This window comes from Ipomoea triloba, chromosome 15 (genome assembly GCF_003576645.1).
Source record: "Ipomoea triloba cultivar NCNSP0323 chromosome 15, ASM357664v1".
NCBI lineage: Eukaryota > Viridiplantae > Streptophyta > Magnoliopsida > Solanales > Convolvulaceae > Ipomoea > Ipomoea triloba.
Window position 1 is genome coordinate 10,253,602 of NC_044930.1, and position 15,256 is coordinate 10,268,857.

The window sequence follows — 15,256 nt, forward strand, 5'->3', positions numbered from 1 at the left end:
AGTTGTATTTAAGCGGTCTGAATTTGGACGGCCGATCATCTGCAAGGGCAAATATGGCATTCTGTTTGCAAAGCACATCCGCAAAAGCACAAGGTACAAGAAATTCCGCCGGAAAAAGTGCTGGGCAAATTATAAGTGACTCTTTATATTATTTTAAGATATATATATATATATATATATATATATATATATATATATATATATATTGTCACTTTTTTTTGCCTCCATAACTAAATACATGATAAACAATACTCCCCTGTCTCATTTTACATGTCCTACTTACTATTCATGGGTCAAACTAATTTTGTGTTCTTTGTTTTTTTCTTTTAGTATTTTTTAGTTATTTTTAAATTTGATTTTTTGTGTTTAATAGTACTTTTAGTATAGTTTCTAAATATATAAATTTGTATATTAATATTATAAAAATTGGATTAAAACTAACTTCAGTCAAACCTCATTAATCGAATCAAACACATAAAATATGACGGGTGGAGTACTAATTATTTACACATAATGTGCCACCCAAGAACGGTAAATACTAATTACTTGCACATAACCTGCGACCCAAGAACGGTAAATACTAATTACATGTGATGGGTTTAGAAGGTGAATGATGATGCTAGGTAGCACGTTAATGGGTAAATGCTAGACAAAATGATTTCCCACTTTTTCAAAATTATTATATTCCCCAAACAAGAAAAATATTGGTAGACGTAAAAGAAACGCGAAAAGAAACCCATCCACCCATCCATCCAAAAAATTCCTTGTAAACAAAAGCAAGCAAAGCAAAATCCAGGACTCACTGCACTGCACTGCTATTCAATTCAATTCAAATTCAAATTCCTCTCTGGATCTCTCAGCTCAGAGCTCATGGGAGGAGCTCAAGCTCTGAGCCTTGATAAAAGTAGCCGCCATGTTTCCGCAGCAACTAATTACGAAAACATGGGGCTAGAAGAGTACGAGATTGGAGGAGAGAAGGGGGCTCCGAGAATCGTGTGGGTTGTTGGATCAGTTGTGGAGAAGATGATTAAGAAGAATGAGAAGATGATGAAAGGGTGGAAGATGAAAGATGTGAAGATCACTGCATTTCATGGCGCCAGAGCTCCTTCTTTGGGCGTTCATCAGTATATTGACCGGATTTTCAGGTACTCCAGCTGTAGCCCCGCCTGTTTCGTGGTTGCTTATATATACTTGGAACGCTTCCTTAGCCAGACCGCCGGTTTTCTGACGTCACTTAACGTTCACCGCCTTTTGATTACTAGTATCATGTTGGCCGCCAAGTTTCTAGACGATGAGTAAGTAGTCTACCTTTTCAATTCACTCATCTAATTAATTTCAATTCCGATCCTACCAATCAATATATTAACCTTAGCTTGCTGCGATCGAATGAGCTAGGGAGGATTATATTATATTGTGTTAGGATGAAACGCTTCCTCTCTCCTTCGCCAGTCTTCACCCAACAATCCCAATCCCTAGCTGCACAGTTTATCATTTATGGGACTTAAATTTGTTAGAGCAAGCACTTGCCTGGGTACATCAAAAGTTATAACTCACAGTTATATAAACTTTATTTCTTTATATGTACGCCACAGCAGGGTGTTGGATTTTAGTTATCCATGACTGAACTTGGCCTTTCACCGACAACTGCCCTAAGTGCCTAAGATATTGTGAGCAAAGATGCACTTAGTATTTTAAGAAAAATTTGAACCAAACAAATCAGAGATCTCGGATTTGAGCTCTTGAAAAATTGCTTCTTTTTATTTTAATTTTTGCGTGATAATTGGTAGTTTTATGAATTTGTATAGACGACATTGCATATATATATATCCATCATCTTACAAATTACAATGTGTATGGTGGGTGGTGCAGCTGTTACAACAACGCATACTACGCAAAGGTTGGGGGGATTACAAACTCGGAACTGAACAAGCTGGAGATGAAGTTTTTGACGAGTCTTGATTTCAGGCTGCATGTAAGTGTAGACACCTTCAATAGCTATTGTTTGCAGCTAGAAAGAGAAGGGAACAATGGGGAGACTACTCAGATTGACCGGCCGGCTAAAATTTTCGGCTATGTGTGCGGCCGTGCACGTGCACCCAACATTGCTTGTAGAGCTGTTTAATATTGAGATTTTCAACTCAACTCAACTCTCTATATTTGTTGAATGCATATTAAAAACTTATCCCGGCAGATGCCTCAACAGTATACACCAGATGTCACTTGACCACAAGGCCTTTGGCAGTTACATCCCATTTATTTTAACAATATCTTAATTTTTAAGTTCAAAATTTAAAAATTAAAATTAGCAACAAAGCATGACCTTACAACATAAATGCTCTATACCCGAAGACGCCAATAATGTTTCAAAAAATGGTTCAAGTTCGTATACACACTAATTCAAACCAACTTAATAAAACCAAAAATAAACTTGCCAATAGAGTTAAAGTTCTTTTTTTTTATCCTTGTATTATTATGATAATATGACATCACAAAATGTTATTAAATAAAGATATTTCAATCTTTTTAATACAAAGTGTGTTGATCCATTATACTTTGTTATGTTTATTTTTTTAAAAAAAATCATAACCGAAGACATGAATACAATACCCGACATTTAAACTATTTTGTGAATAGAAAACCCCAAAGGTAATCATACCACAATAATACAAACCAAAAGAGAATGTTTTGAAAAAAAAAAAAAAAACTGTCACTTATATAAATGTAAGACCAAAAATGAAATTAACTGCTTGCCAATAAACCAACAAAGATCAAATTTGCATTACAAAATGTAAGATTAGCCAAAAGGCCCAAAATCATTTTTATTGCACAAACATGCATCCATTGCTATCATCAATTCTTTCTATCTGCAGATACCACTTTGACTAAAAAACAGCTCATGCATAACTTGCAAATTGAAACCTGCTAGGAAACAGCTAACTGTATAGAATATTTAAAAATTTGATATGAGAATTTCACGCCAGGGTAAACAAAATCAGCAGCTGCAGTGATCTGCATAAATCGGTTTGATGCCAGAAACATCTCACCCTTCACCTTTTCAACTAGAGCTGTTCTTCCTTGCAGCATAAACACGGTAAGCGGCAAGGCCTACAACAGCAACTGCAGCCCCAACTGCATTCCCCAAACATTTAAAATTTCAAGATCATAAATAAAGGTCATATCTTTGAAATAACAATGATTATTATACTAAAAGATCATTAAGAACTATGGCATAACCACCCACACATGCTAGGATGGTAGACTTTGAGATTATGTGAAAATATGAAATACGAAGTATTTAGCAATTCAATATTCCAAAATATCACAACAATGAATTGTTTGAACCCAACTAAGAGAGAGTCAAGCCCTGTCTAATTATATAAACAAGAAAAAGACACGAGGAAAGGAGACTGCATGTCTGCATCTGTGCCAACATTAAGAAGTGTCTAGTTAGCACTCCCCACATTACACAGGCATCATTGACATAAGCATATTCTTCCTTTTTATTGAGTGAAACTGTGAAGATTGGTTTTTGGAATAAATAGATGGAGGGTTAGAATATGCCATTCAGCCCATTCTGCAACTTAATGTAGAAAATTTACAATATACAAGAGAGTGGATGCACAGAATTTAGTTTAAAAGTAAATTTTAAGCCAATACTGCAATATACAAAATGGTTGAAAGCAATATTCATTTACAAATTCAAGTTCTAAGTTTAACCATGCATGGCAGCACACTAGAAGTATGTGCCAAGTTACTTTTTCCTCCTTTTCAATTATAAAATTACAAGGTGTTGCAAAAATAAAAACACAGAAGGTACACATAGGGATGTCAATCGGGTCAGCCGTTCAGTTTCGGACTAGCTCCATCGAGCCATCGGTCTTATCAGTTTTTTTCTGGTTGAGTTTAAAATTCCTGTCCCTAAGACCCTAACCCTAAAACCTCGAGCTATCGGACTTGTGGAGCTGGCTCAACTAAATTTGACATTTTCAAATTAAGATTCTAAACTTTCAATTTGAATAAATTAGTGCATTTATAGTTTTATACTAAAAAATATGAACTTATACATCATTCAATCAATCTAAACTTACATTTCCAAATTCCAATTAAAGATAATTAATATATTCACACTATAATATAATAATTATAAAAAAGTTTTTTTTCATTATTTATTTTCATAAAAATATTTTATTTTGTAATAAATTTATTAAAATTTTATTTACAAAATTAATAAAAATTACTAAAGATGAGCTTACATATAAATTCCCTATATATTTTGTTCCTCATCACCGGTGAAACAAAGAGTAGCCTTTAAGTGGCTCGAGCTATCAGGCTAGTCCATTCGAACAATCTGGCTTATCATTTCGGGTTTAATGGGCTGATTTTTTATCAGGCTAAAATGTATGGGCCCTAACCCTAAAATTTTTCAGGCTTATCGGGCTAACCCATCGGTTTTGGGCTAAGATTGGCATCCCTAGGTACATATTCCAAATTCCATATGCATACCTGATACAAACATAAGAGAGCGGTTGATAAGCCGATGATATTGCTTCCTACTCTTGCCAGCTTCAGTCTCAGGAATGCTCAGATGAGGACGTTCTGCTGCATTAACAATCCTTTGGAACAAATTACTCAAATCTCCAAGCTTTGTACTAATTGGAATAGGAGCTTCTATCCCCATATCCTGGCTAACCTGTTGGACAATACATCACAAATTCAGCAAATTACTTCTAGACACTAGTAAGAATAATGGTGTCTGAATTATTGAATATTGCTGTTATGAAGAAACAAAAACACACAAAATAATACTGGCATCTCAGTTCAAAGACTTCTAACCAATAACTGCAAGTGCTCAACAATATTGATAAAAATTATACAACAGTTTCAGAATGGGAAACATGCTTTAAAATGTAAATTAAATTTAGAACAATGCTTAGTACCCCTACACCTACCCCTCACAAACTTGCCACTCCCTAATGTGGCAAGTTGTAATTGGTTAATATATGAAATAAAAAAAAATAAAATAAAAAAAGGAACAGGAGAACCAAACCAATTAAAACTTATCACAGGGAAGTTTGTGAGTGGTAAATGTAGGGGTACTAAGCATTTTCGTTAAATTTGTACGGCATACTCCTAAATATTTTGGAGATTTCATGAACTTCAGCCAACTTATCACACACAAAACAGAACTTTCCATTAATATATAATGTATCAATTATCAAATGATCCTTACATCTCAGTTCAAAGATTTCTAACCAATGAGGTGTCTGTCCAGTAATCTAAATATAAACCTTAAGATATACTCTGCAATACATTATGCCAGGGGATATCACTTTAAAGATACAAATTGAATTTGTATGGCATACTAATTCATAAACTTCAGCCAACTTATCACACACACAACAGAACTTTACCCCTTTAATAATGATGGATTGACAAATGCTCAAATATCAAATCTCATCTATATCCAAAGTTCCGTAATAACTAAAACAGGTCTATAATGGACAGGTTACCCTTGTTGAATCTTGTATTTCAGTCAAATAAGGATCCAGATCATCTTTAGCTGCGACAATCAGAGAAGGGATCTCATAGCCAGTGGCCTCACCATAACTAGCAACATCTACAAGCAATTCAGATGCTCTTTTCCATGATGCCTCACGAGAACTAGCATGCACCATGAAACAAATGGATAAGAGAAAAGCATGATAAAAATATGGCATTCAAGGGAGAACAATACCATACTGGGAAAAAAAAAACTATTATCAATATAAAAATGATACCAAAATCAAAATAAGAGTAAATTAGAAGACATGCAGCGAGGATGTATGAGAAAACTAGAAGACAAGCAGAGTTTTCATTTTAGCTCACCCATAGTCCCAACTCCCAAGTAGTCTGGGACTAGGACTTAATGGAGTTGGGTGCAGTTTTATCTATGTTATGTATTTCTCCTTTAGGAGGTGAAATGATTTAAAAATAAAAAAATAAAATAAAAAATAAAAAAGAGGTTATATCCATAACACAGAATGATGTAACCAAAGAAAATTCAAGACACCTGTCATGGACAAATATCGCCACATCACAAGCTGCTAAAGCATCTTTTGAAGAGAGAAGTTTCTTCACTCCATCTTCTGGTATCTCATGCAATACTAGAGTTTTCTTTCCACCCTGTCATCCCCAGAAGAGCATGTAAGAAGAAAGAAGAAATCTTAACCTACTTACAGCTGCATAGCTTATACTTTTCAACTAAAATCATATTATTACTGTCCCCTTGACATTTTTCCCTCAGACTATTTTCCAACTCATAATTTCAGAAGAGTGAAAAGATCAAAAGATAACAATGTAAAAATTCCCATCACTAAATTTCATTTCAGACATCAACCAATTTCCCTATCAGGTAAACAAATGGATGAAATTGTAGTTACCCCAGGTAGACGGACAATATTAACAGCATATCTGTCATCAGCATTTGATTCATATTCTTCAGAGAAAGATCTGCAGTTGAATGAGCAATCAAACTTGTTAGGTTGTTTTCTGTTTTTTTTTTTTTTGGAATAGAAGTCCAAATACATTTCCTATTCATTTAAAGTTAAAGAAAAGCCTCATCACCAAAAGTTTCAGAAAGGGCAAGGAAAAAAACACACGCACACACCTTCCAACAAAAGAATTCAAAATCGCAGATTTTCCAGCTTCTTTGGGACCAAAAACAAAACACTGGTAGACATTTCTATCTGATTGCTGCTTCTTACGATCTAAACGTCTTCTTCGAGTGACACGGATAGTAGATGAAGGGTCACCAGCATATCCAATGTATATAAGATTTTCCACAGCAGCCATTGGATCAAGAAGTGCCATGAGATTCCACTGCATAGCATGTAATTGCTAGTCAAAATAGGAGCTAAGTTTCTCAATACACAATCTATTAGTTGGCTACTCAAATCGCTTATGCCTGTCTGCTAATACCAACATCAATTTTGCATTTCAGTTTGTATGCATATATAGTTGTCCCACTTGAAAATTAACAAGAACCATTGAGGCATTCTTAAATAATACTCTTGAAACAATTATAATACACACACACACACACACATATATCAGACTAGAAACTACATTGAAATTCATCTCTATTATACACTGTCCCCGCCTATTTGAGAGGACAAAGAAAAGACTAGCAACTTTAGGAGGCAAGTGCATAGATTAACACAAGTTCATAAAATCAACTCAATTATGCTCAAAATGTAATTTACAATTTTAGTCACATTGAACAATGGATTCCATAAGAACAGCAACATGATTGTCATCAACCCACACTTACTAATTTCTACTAAATATGATTACAATTTTAAATAGCACTTCACACTGGTTAACATGCAGTTAGGAAAAAGAGATTTGCAGGAAATATCAATAGTCTCATAAATATAATAATCTAATACACGCACCAGTGAAAGAAACCCATCAAGTGAGAGTCCTCTCAAAACATCCTTCTCCGCAGCATCCTTGTACGGTACTTCATTCCAAGGACTAATAAAAAGATCATAAAATGGAAATCAGCTTGTGCTTGATAAGGAATAATTATTAGGCATCATATGGTGTATAAATATATATGTAATAAACCAAAATCTTAAAACTTTAACCCCATAATGATTTTTTTATAGAGAATTTTGTCAGTCATTAGCCAATAAAATTATACTACGTAATTGGTTTCTTAAATATATGAGAATAATAATAATAATAATAATAATAATAATAATAATAATAAGTGGGTATATAACAATATACATAATACATTTATACCAAATTTAAGAAAATAAAGCAAGCATTACTTTTCAGGTGCCACTGAAAACAAATCATCAAGATCATTGGATCGAAGGACAGCATCCTGATGGAAATTCAAAATCAAATCAATAATTAAGAAATCAAATTTACAAGCTTTTAAATCCCATATTTAAAAAACACAGATAAATTTAGAAATGGAAAAAAAAATAAAGAAAACCATACTTACTCCATCAAGGTCAAATGTGAGAAAAACTTTCTTGAGGAATTCAACAGCCTCATCTGTCAGCTCCACACTCTAAAAGTAATGCAACAAATTCTAATCATTTACAACAGATTCACAGAACCCCAAAAAATGCATGCTAACTACTTAGTTATATATAAAGCAACTATGATTTTCCAAGAACATTAAGAATTTAAGATTATATATATGCTACAAACTATCTAGGCCATAGCATGGCATTGGGTAGGTAATGAAATTTATAAATAAACAGATTGGCTATGATTTTGGTTTAAGAAGGCTGTTGGATATCATCAAGCAGCAATATATTGACAAAATATGAGTTACAGCAGCTTAAAGGGTCCTATCTCAAAGTTAAATTGAAATCCCAACCTAATCTTGTCAATTTTGGAGCAGATGCAAGATGCTTAAGCTAAGGAAATAATTTCCAGGACCATGAATACTATAAAGAACCATAATTTATAAGTTTGATAATAATATATAAAAAAATATAATAAATAAAAAAACATTTGCAAAATGCCAAGTCAAGGGGCAGCTTGCCTGGTCTGGTTGCCTCTTGATTGGAGGAGGAAGTTGATCCTCACTAAGTCTGATGTCATTATTGTATCCAAATTTCCGCAGTACAGTCCAAGTTGTCTCCAGACGCCCTTTTTCAATAAACAAGGCATGGAGAAAGAGGAATCCTGTCAATGTAAGACCATAGATGTTGACTCCCTCAGGCAATTTCTCTTGCACAACTTTCTTAACCCCCATTATTTCTGAAGGTTGTAATGGAGCATTGAAGCATTTGACCTATGTAATTTTGGTTATTGCAAAAAGAATCAGGCAAAAAAGAAAAATCATTAAGCTCCAACTTTATTATTTATAAAGCATGTAATCCAGCATACACAAAAGTTGGCTAAAAATATAAAACCTGAAAATTATTCAATTCGGCATCACTAAGGGCACCATCCCTATCATGGTCACACAGAATGAAAATCCGTTTTAAAGCTCTAACACATCTTGGTCTTAAAGTCTGAGCTTCCTGATCAAATAACGGAGCTGTTGGGTGCAGAACTGTCTTTTGTCCATAGTAGAAAACCTCAGCAACCTGGAAGTAACACACATGCAGATTGTGTGGTTCAGGGTATGAGAACTGCACTCTTGCAATACACTGAACTATAAAACCTTTCCATCAAATACATCATGATGAAAACCTAAACTCTATGCTAGAAAGTGTGAGTGAATTGTTAATGCCGTATCAAGCTAAACTGACGGCTGAGAAATCAATGAAATTACAGTTGACCTGAATTAGTTTGTATGCTGAGCACTCAATACATGTTTCTATCTCCCGGAATTGTTGCATTATTGGTAACATAACCTGCTCCAAATTTATAGCTTGCTGGTCATCCCTCTTGTCAAGCATGCAACCCACAACAATAACAGGGGCCTTGACCTGCCACCACACATAACACAAGCCATTATCAGGATAGAAAATAAGTAAACGAGAGTTACTTATTTGGATACCAGGAGAGTTCATGTGTGATGTCACCTAGGACCAGTACATATTATTTTTGAGGTTTAGTCCCATTACCTTCCAAACATAGTATTGTTAGTCTACACCTTTAAACTGATCATTATTTGTTAAACAAGCATATGTTTGTATTGATCCGATCAAATCCCAACATTTATCCTAACCTATAATCCTCACAATTACGGGCTCACAATCATCCGTCCATTGTCCCTTTCAAATCAAACAACCCCTTGTGACAACTGAAAAAGTCTACAACACCCACTTATTTTCAGGAAGAGAAAATGACACAATCCTTCTTAAGCAAATACTTCTTTTTTAAGATATGAGTATGTGATTGTGTCTTTGTCTGGAGTGGGGTTCATTACAGTAGTACATCAAACTGTATACAGACATATCAAAACATTTATTCCAGGCACAAACCTCTAGTCTACGAAGTTCAGGTAGCCAATATGTGCTCAACCGATCAAGAGTAGCAGGTTTGTCACATGCATATGTTAGTACAATTGCATCAGCTCTCATCATTTCCTCAAAAAGTTTACCCCTGTTTTCTGGACTGCACATCCATAAAAATTCAACACAAAACTGAAATGAGTTAATTAGAAATATTAATTTTAAATGATTATTAACTAGTTAAAAGTGACTGACACCAGAAAAAACATATTGTCCTTTAATTGGCAAAAAGTCTGCATTGACTTTAGGCTTAAGGGGAAAAATACCAATTAGAAAGCCTGTAATAGCATTTATTTGTCAAAAAGTAACAATTATTTCAGTTGAATTCAGTTCTCTTTAGGTATTACAGTTTATTTGTTTAGTTATTGGTTTTGTAAAATGTCAAACCAAACTGACTCATTCTAAATACTGAGTATTTATTATATTTTATGTTTGCACACATTCTATACTTGTACATTTTTTAACTTTGTATAACACTATTTGAAAATAAACCTTTGAAAATAATAAAACCATTAAATTCTAATTAAAATTAAGAAAATTAGAAATAAATTTTAAAACATTTTGAAACTACAGACCCTTCAAGACAGTTTTCATTTGGCCAAAAAAAATCAATTAACTTCGGTTTTAGGCTAAAACTGACAATTATTCACCCCTAGCCATTGTGGCAAAAAGGAAAAAGTCAGCACTTACACAAGAACAATAAACAGTGAGATCAAGTGACATGCCAATTGATGGAATTCCTATCTGTAATGTTTTCCTTGCATAGGTCTTACTTCTAATCTCGTTCTTTATATTCAATTATTCATTATCATCCCTTAGCGTCATCATGATCCACATAATTATTATTGTATTCTATTTCACCCAATTCGAAGTATGCATGGCCATCCTATCCTGTACTGTCACTACTGTGTCAGATGGCACATCTTTAGGCGTCAACAACAGTTTAAAATATCTGAGTCTGATTTAGGTCTGTAAGAAGCTGACATTTATAATCTATTATTCAAGCTGTGACACCCAAAATTTCAAATTTTACAAAGTATGCATGGCTATCCTACCCTGCATTATTTGTTTCAGATGATACTCTTTAGGTGTCGATAACAGTTTTAAATATCTGAGTCTGATTTAGGTCTACAAGAAGCTGGCATTTATAATATATTCTTCAAACAGTGACACCCAAAATTTCAAATTTTGCATTATTGCTAAGGTTCACTCCTGCAAGTTCCTCAGAATAACCATTTTCAAAAAACCAAAACACAGAAAGTAGCATTTTCAAATAACCACTCTCCACCAAATTCTGGATCTTCAGAGTTAGTGACCTCTCCATTTTCACATTCAATTTGAGTGTAGTGTAACTACCCTTGAATATTATCTAAGCTCCTTTCCTTAGCCCTTCAAGATTGAAGCAGACTACTATAAGACTGGCATTTACATGACAAATCGAATGTGTTTTGTGCTATTTGCAATGGAGAAAAAAAAACATAGCAAAACTATGTGGGAGAGAATTTTGGTGTCAGTGTATGCAAGGACATTCGCTAGGAACTTCAATCTGAACAGAACAAGTGTTTATACCAGCATACACAAATACACATACATATACTACGCAGCCAATAAAAGCAGTAAAAAAATCCAAATTAGAGAACGAAACTGAGGACCTAGACGATGTATCGATGATGGTAACGGGAACTCGATCCGGGAAGAGGTCATCGGGAAGCCTCGTCGGGGGCAATACAGGGGGGACACTGGCCGGAAATGATTCAGTGGCGGCTGTCAAGATTAAGCTGGATTTTCCGGTCTTAGGGTCACCGGCGACGATGACGCGAACACCGGAGATGTTCCCCTTCGCATTAGATGAACCACCTCCTGCCATTCACTCTCCGCGCGAATAAACTTGTATGTAAACCCTAAACCCTAATGCCAAAAGAGATAATATTAATGGAATGATATGAAGATTAGGAGCTTTCGCGGGTAGCGGAAGACGAGAGAGAATATAAAATGGCTGCTGAATAAGCGGTGAAAGCTTGAAGAAAAAGGAATTCGAGAGGGTTTTGTGAATTTGTGGAAAGGGGAAAAGCTGGGGATATCTACGAAATATAACCCTTGGATTCTGATCCGACGGCTTAAAATAATGCAGCTTTCCGGGTCGACCCATTCGAATTTTGCTCGGTAGATATCGATTCTTACCGTGTAACATTTTCTAGTATCTATCAATTCAAATTCCTAATACATGACCTATTTGAGAATAGCAATTAAATCAACCAACATAAATAACTCTCAAATAAGTCATTAAATTCGAAAAAGAAAAACAATTAAGCCATTGAAAACAGAAAAAAAAAAACAATAATAATTACTTTAACATGTTAACTTCAAGTTTAAAGTACAAATAAGCCACTAGACCTATATGGGGAACAACAATTAAACCATCAAATTCAAATAACTCCCAAATAAGCTATTTTTTTATTATTTTTTGTACTTGTTTTATGAATTAATTCTATATTTTGCGATAAATTTATAAGTGACAGTCCATTTTTAGTCTTTTTTACATCCTTATTTTTTTATTAGTTATGGCCAAGCATTTATTATTTAATAAAAAAATAAATAATAATATTAATTCGCCCCTGGGTGAATTTGCTTCGATAGTTTGCCTTTGGGCGAACTAATTCACCTAGGGATTTTTAATATTTTTTTATTTTTTACCTTTTTCATTTGATTAAATAAATGTTTGGCCATAACTCATACAAGAATATAAAAAAAAATAAGATTGTTCTGATATAAAAGAACTAAAAGTTGACAGTCACATATAAATCTATGACCAAAAATGAAATTAACTCATAAAAAAATGTTAATTGTTTTTTTTCCGGTTTCAATGGCTTAATTGCTTTTTTTTTCGGGTCCAGTGGCTTATTTTGGGTTATTCGAGTTCGATGACTTAATTGTTGTTTTCCGAATAGTTTAGTGACTTATTTGTAGTTTATCTAGACCTGACAATTATGGGCACGACTCGTTAACACGACACGATACCGGATACAAAAATAACGGGTTAGTATTTAGCCTTAACATGTTCCAGGTCGTTAACGGGTTGACCCGTTAAGAACCCATTATGTTTCGTGTCTTAGCGGGTCAACCCGTTAAACATGTTAAGAACCCGTTTAACCCTTTAATATTGTCGTATTAACCTGTTTATAACGCGCTATTTGAATTTTTAATGTGTTCAGTTTTCTTATTAAAATTAGTTTTATATAGCTTAACTTTAAATTTATTTTTTTTAGCACTACTGACTCTGTTACAATGTAGTATCTGTTCATAACTATTTTCTCAATCTTCTGAAGCACAAATAATTAGCATTGCCTCCACTAAAGCGATGGGGGTGCAACCGAGTGCCACTAGACCACAAGGTCATTGCCTTAAATTGTAGTTTCTTTAAAAAAATATATTAATAGGTTTAGTGGGTTTAAACGGGTATCGTGTCGACATGACTCGAACTCTGTTAACAAAACGTTTCTATCGTGTCAACATGTTCAACTCGTTAACAAATCGTGTTCGTGTTCATGTTAAAAATTTGAACTCGTTAACCTTAACGTATCGTGTCTGTGTTTAGCCTTATCATGTTTGTATTGTTATCGTGTCGACCCGTTAACGACTCCGTATACACAAATTGTCAGGTCTAACGTTATCCCAATTTTTAATACCCAGCATAAGATAACCTACTTTCCAAAAGTAAATAGTATCTCATGTGTTTGTCATATATTTATGAGTATTGTTTCAATTTTAGTAATTTTTTTTCATAATAATTTTCGTCAATCTTAATATTATTATGATACAACCATTTTTATCCTCAGTCAATAAATATATTTAAATGACGGTAAACATGAGGGCATTTCGATCTATTTAGTTGACCATCTTCTCATTTTCTCTTTGTTCGAAGAGTTAATTCTCTTTTTTTTTAATCTTAGATTTATAAGTTTCATTTTAATTCTAGCCATTTTTCATAATATATCTGTTGATCATAACATTATTGTAGCATACTTATTTTTGTCATCCGTCAATAAAATATGTTTTAATGATGTTAAGCATGAGGAAATTTTTGTATATTCAGCCTACAATATCCTCAATAACGATGTGGACAACTCATCGTTCACGGTTCTCATGATTTCCAGCTTGCAACCCACTACAACCATTGACACCATTGTCGTACCCACCACAGCTTTTTCATGTTTTCATCAATAACATAGTTGAAATCATATATAACATGCTTTCCAACCATCACCCCAGGAAGAGCTCGTTTATCTCTCAATTATGACGATGTCGAAGTTGTTTGCTAATGCCACTTTCCACATCCACAAAAACTACGCATATTTTCGAATCAATTACATTTCTCTCTTTGTCGTCATGCTCTGGGTGTCCCTCATCACCAGCTATTTCTTGCTCATCTTCCGAAATATACAACAACGCCAATCATCCTTGGCTAACCACGTCGAATTCTTCATAAAATCATGATTTTTTTAGTAGATAATCATAGCAAATATAATCAATTCAATTCATACAATCATACTTGTAGTCATACATAGATAGTTGAACCGTCCATTATAAATGATTTCATCTATGTTATTAATGAAAGTACGGGAAGCATGTGTGGGTATGATGGCAATGTTATAGGTTGTGGCAAGTTGCGAGCTATAAATTAGGATAACCACTGACAACTAATTATCCATTGCGTTATTAAGAAGATTGTAGTTTGAATATACCAAGATTCATCATTCTTAATGCCATTAAAACATTTATATTGACAAATGACAAAAAATGACCATGTAACAACGTAACAATGTAATGACCAAGACAAAATGCTCACATGTTTAACGTTATTTAGACATATTTGTTAGAAGATGACCAAAAATAGCCAAATAGTACGATGACTTATTTGTACTTTATCCCTTCTAAGTTCAGAGATTATGTGAAAAGAGAATTGAAACTCCAAACTCCGCTACGTGTAGGGATGGTAATGTGTCTCGTTTCCCCTTGTTATTTTGTTTTCCATGAAAAACAAGTAGGAAAATTATGTCATACAAAGAGATTTTTTTTTATTGAATACTACGAACTGGGTTACAATGTAGTATACCTACTGAAGCACAAAGAGCTGAGGCTCGAATCTGCCTCCTCCAACATGGAGTGCAACCAAATACCACTACGGAATGACACTAGACCATAAGGTCATTGGCAAACAATGAGATTAATATTCTTAATTATTTATTTTTCACAAAACTTCAATTTTATTTACCCTCTCAAATATT

At 34.0% G+C, this 15,256-nt stretch overlaps 2 protein-coding genes across 2 annotated transcripts; one reads left to right on the forward strand and one right to left on the reverse strand.

The window, feature by feature from the left end:
- The first annotated feature begins 740 nt into the window (after nt 1-740).
- On the forward strand, nt 741-2,230 carry LOC116007065 (cyclin-U1-1). The gene is made up of 2 exons (XM_031247647.1): nt 741-1,295; nt 1,870-2,230. Exons 1-2 carry the CDS (start codon nt 871-873, stop codon nt 2,120-2,122), a joined length of 678 nt encoding a protein of 225 aa, XP_031103507.1. The 5' UTR covers nt 741-870; the 3' UTR covers nt 2,123-2,230.
- Nucleotides 2,231-2,734: 504 nt separating this feature from the next.
- LOC116006571 (mitochondrial Rho GTPase 1-like) lies at nt 2,735-12,004 on the reverse strand. The gene is made up of 14 exons (XM_031247003.1): nt 11,624-12,004; nt 9,942-10,074; nt 9,294-9,443; nt 8,922-9,098; nt 8,549-8,800; nt 7,997-8,065; nt 7,818-7,873; nt 7,434-7,515; nt 6,647-6,858; nt 6,420-6,489; nt 6,050-6,162; nt 5,511-5,661; nt 4,504-4,690; nt 2,735-3,129 (listed from the first exon to the last, which is right to left on the reverse strand). The coding sequence occupies exons 1-14, from the start codon at nt 11,836-11,838 to the stop codon at nt 3,056-3,058; spliced, it is 1,941 nt and encodes a 646-aa protein (XP_031102863.1). The 5' UTR covers nt 11,839-12,004; the 3' UTR covers nt 2,735-3,055.
- Nucleotides 12,005-15,256: the final 3,252 nt, after the last annotated feature.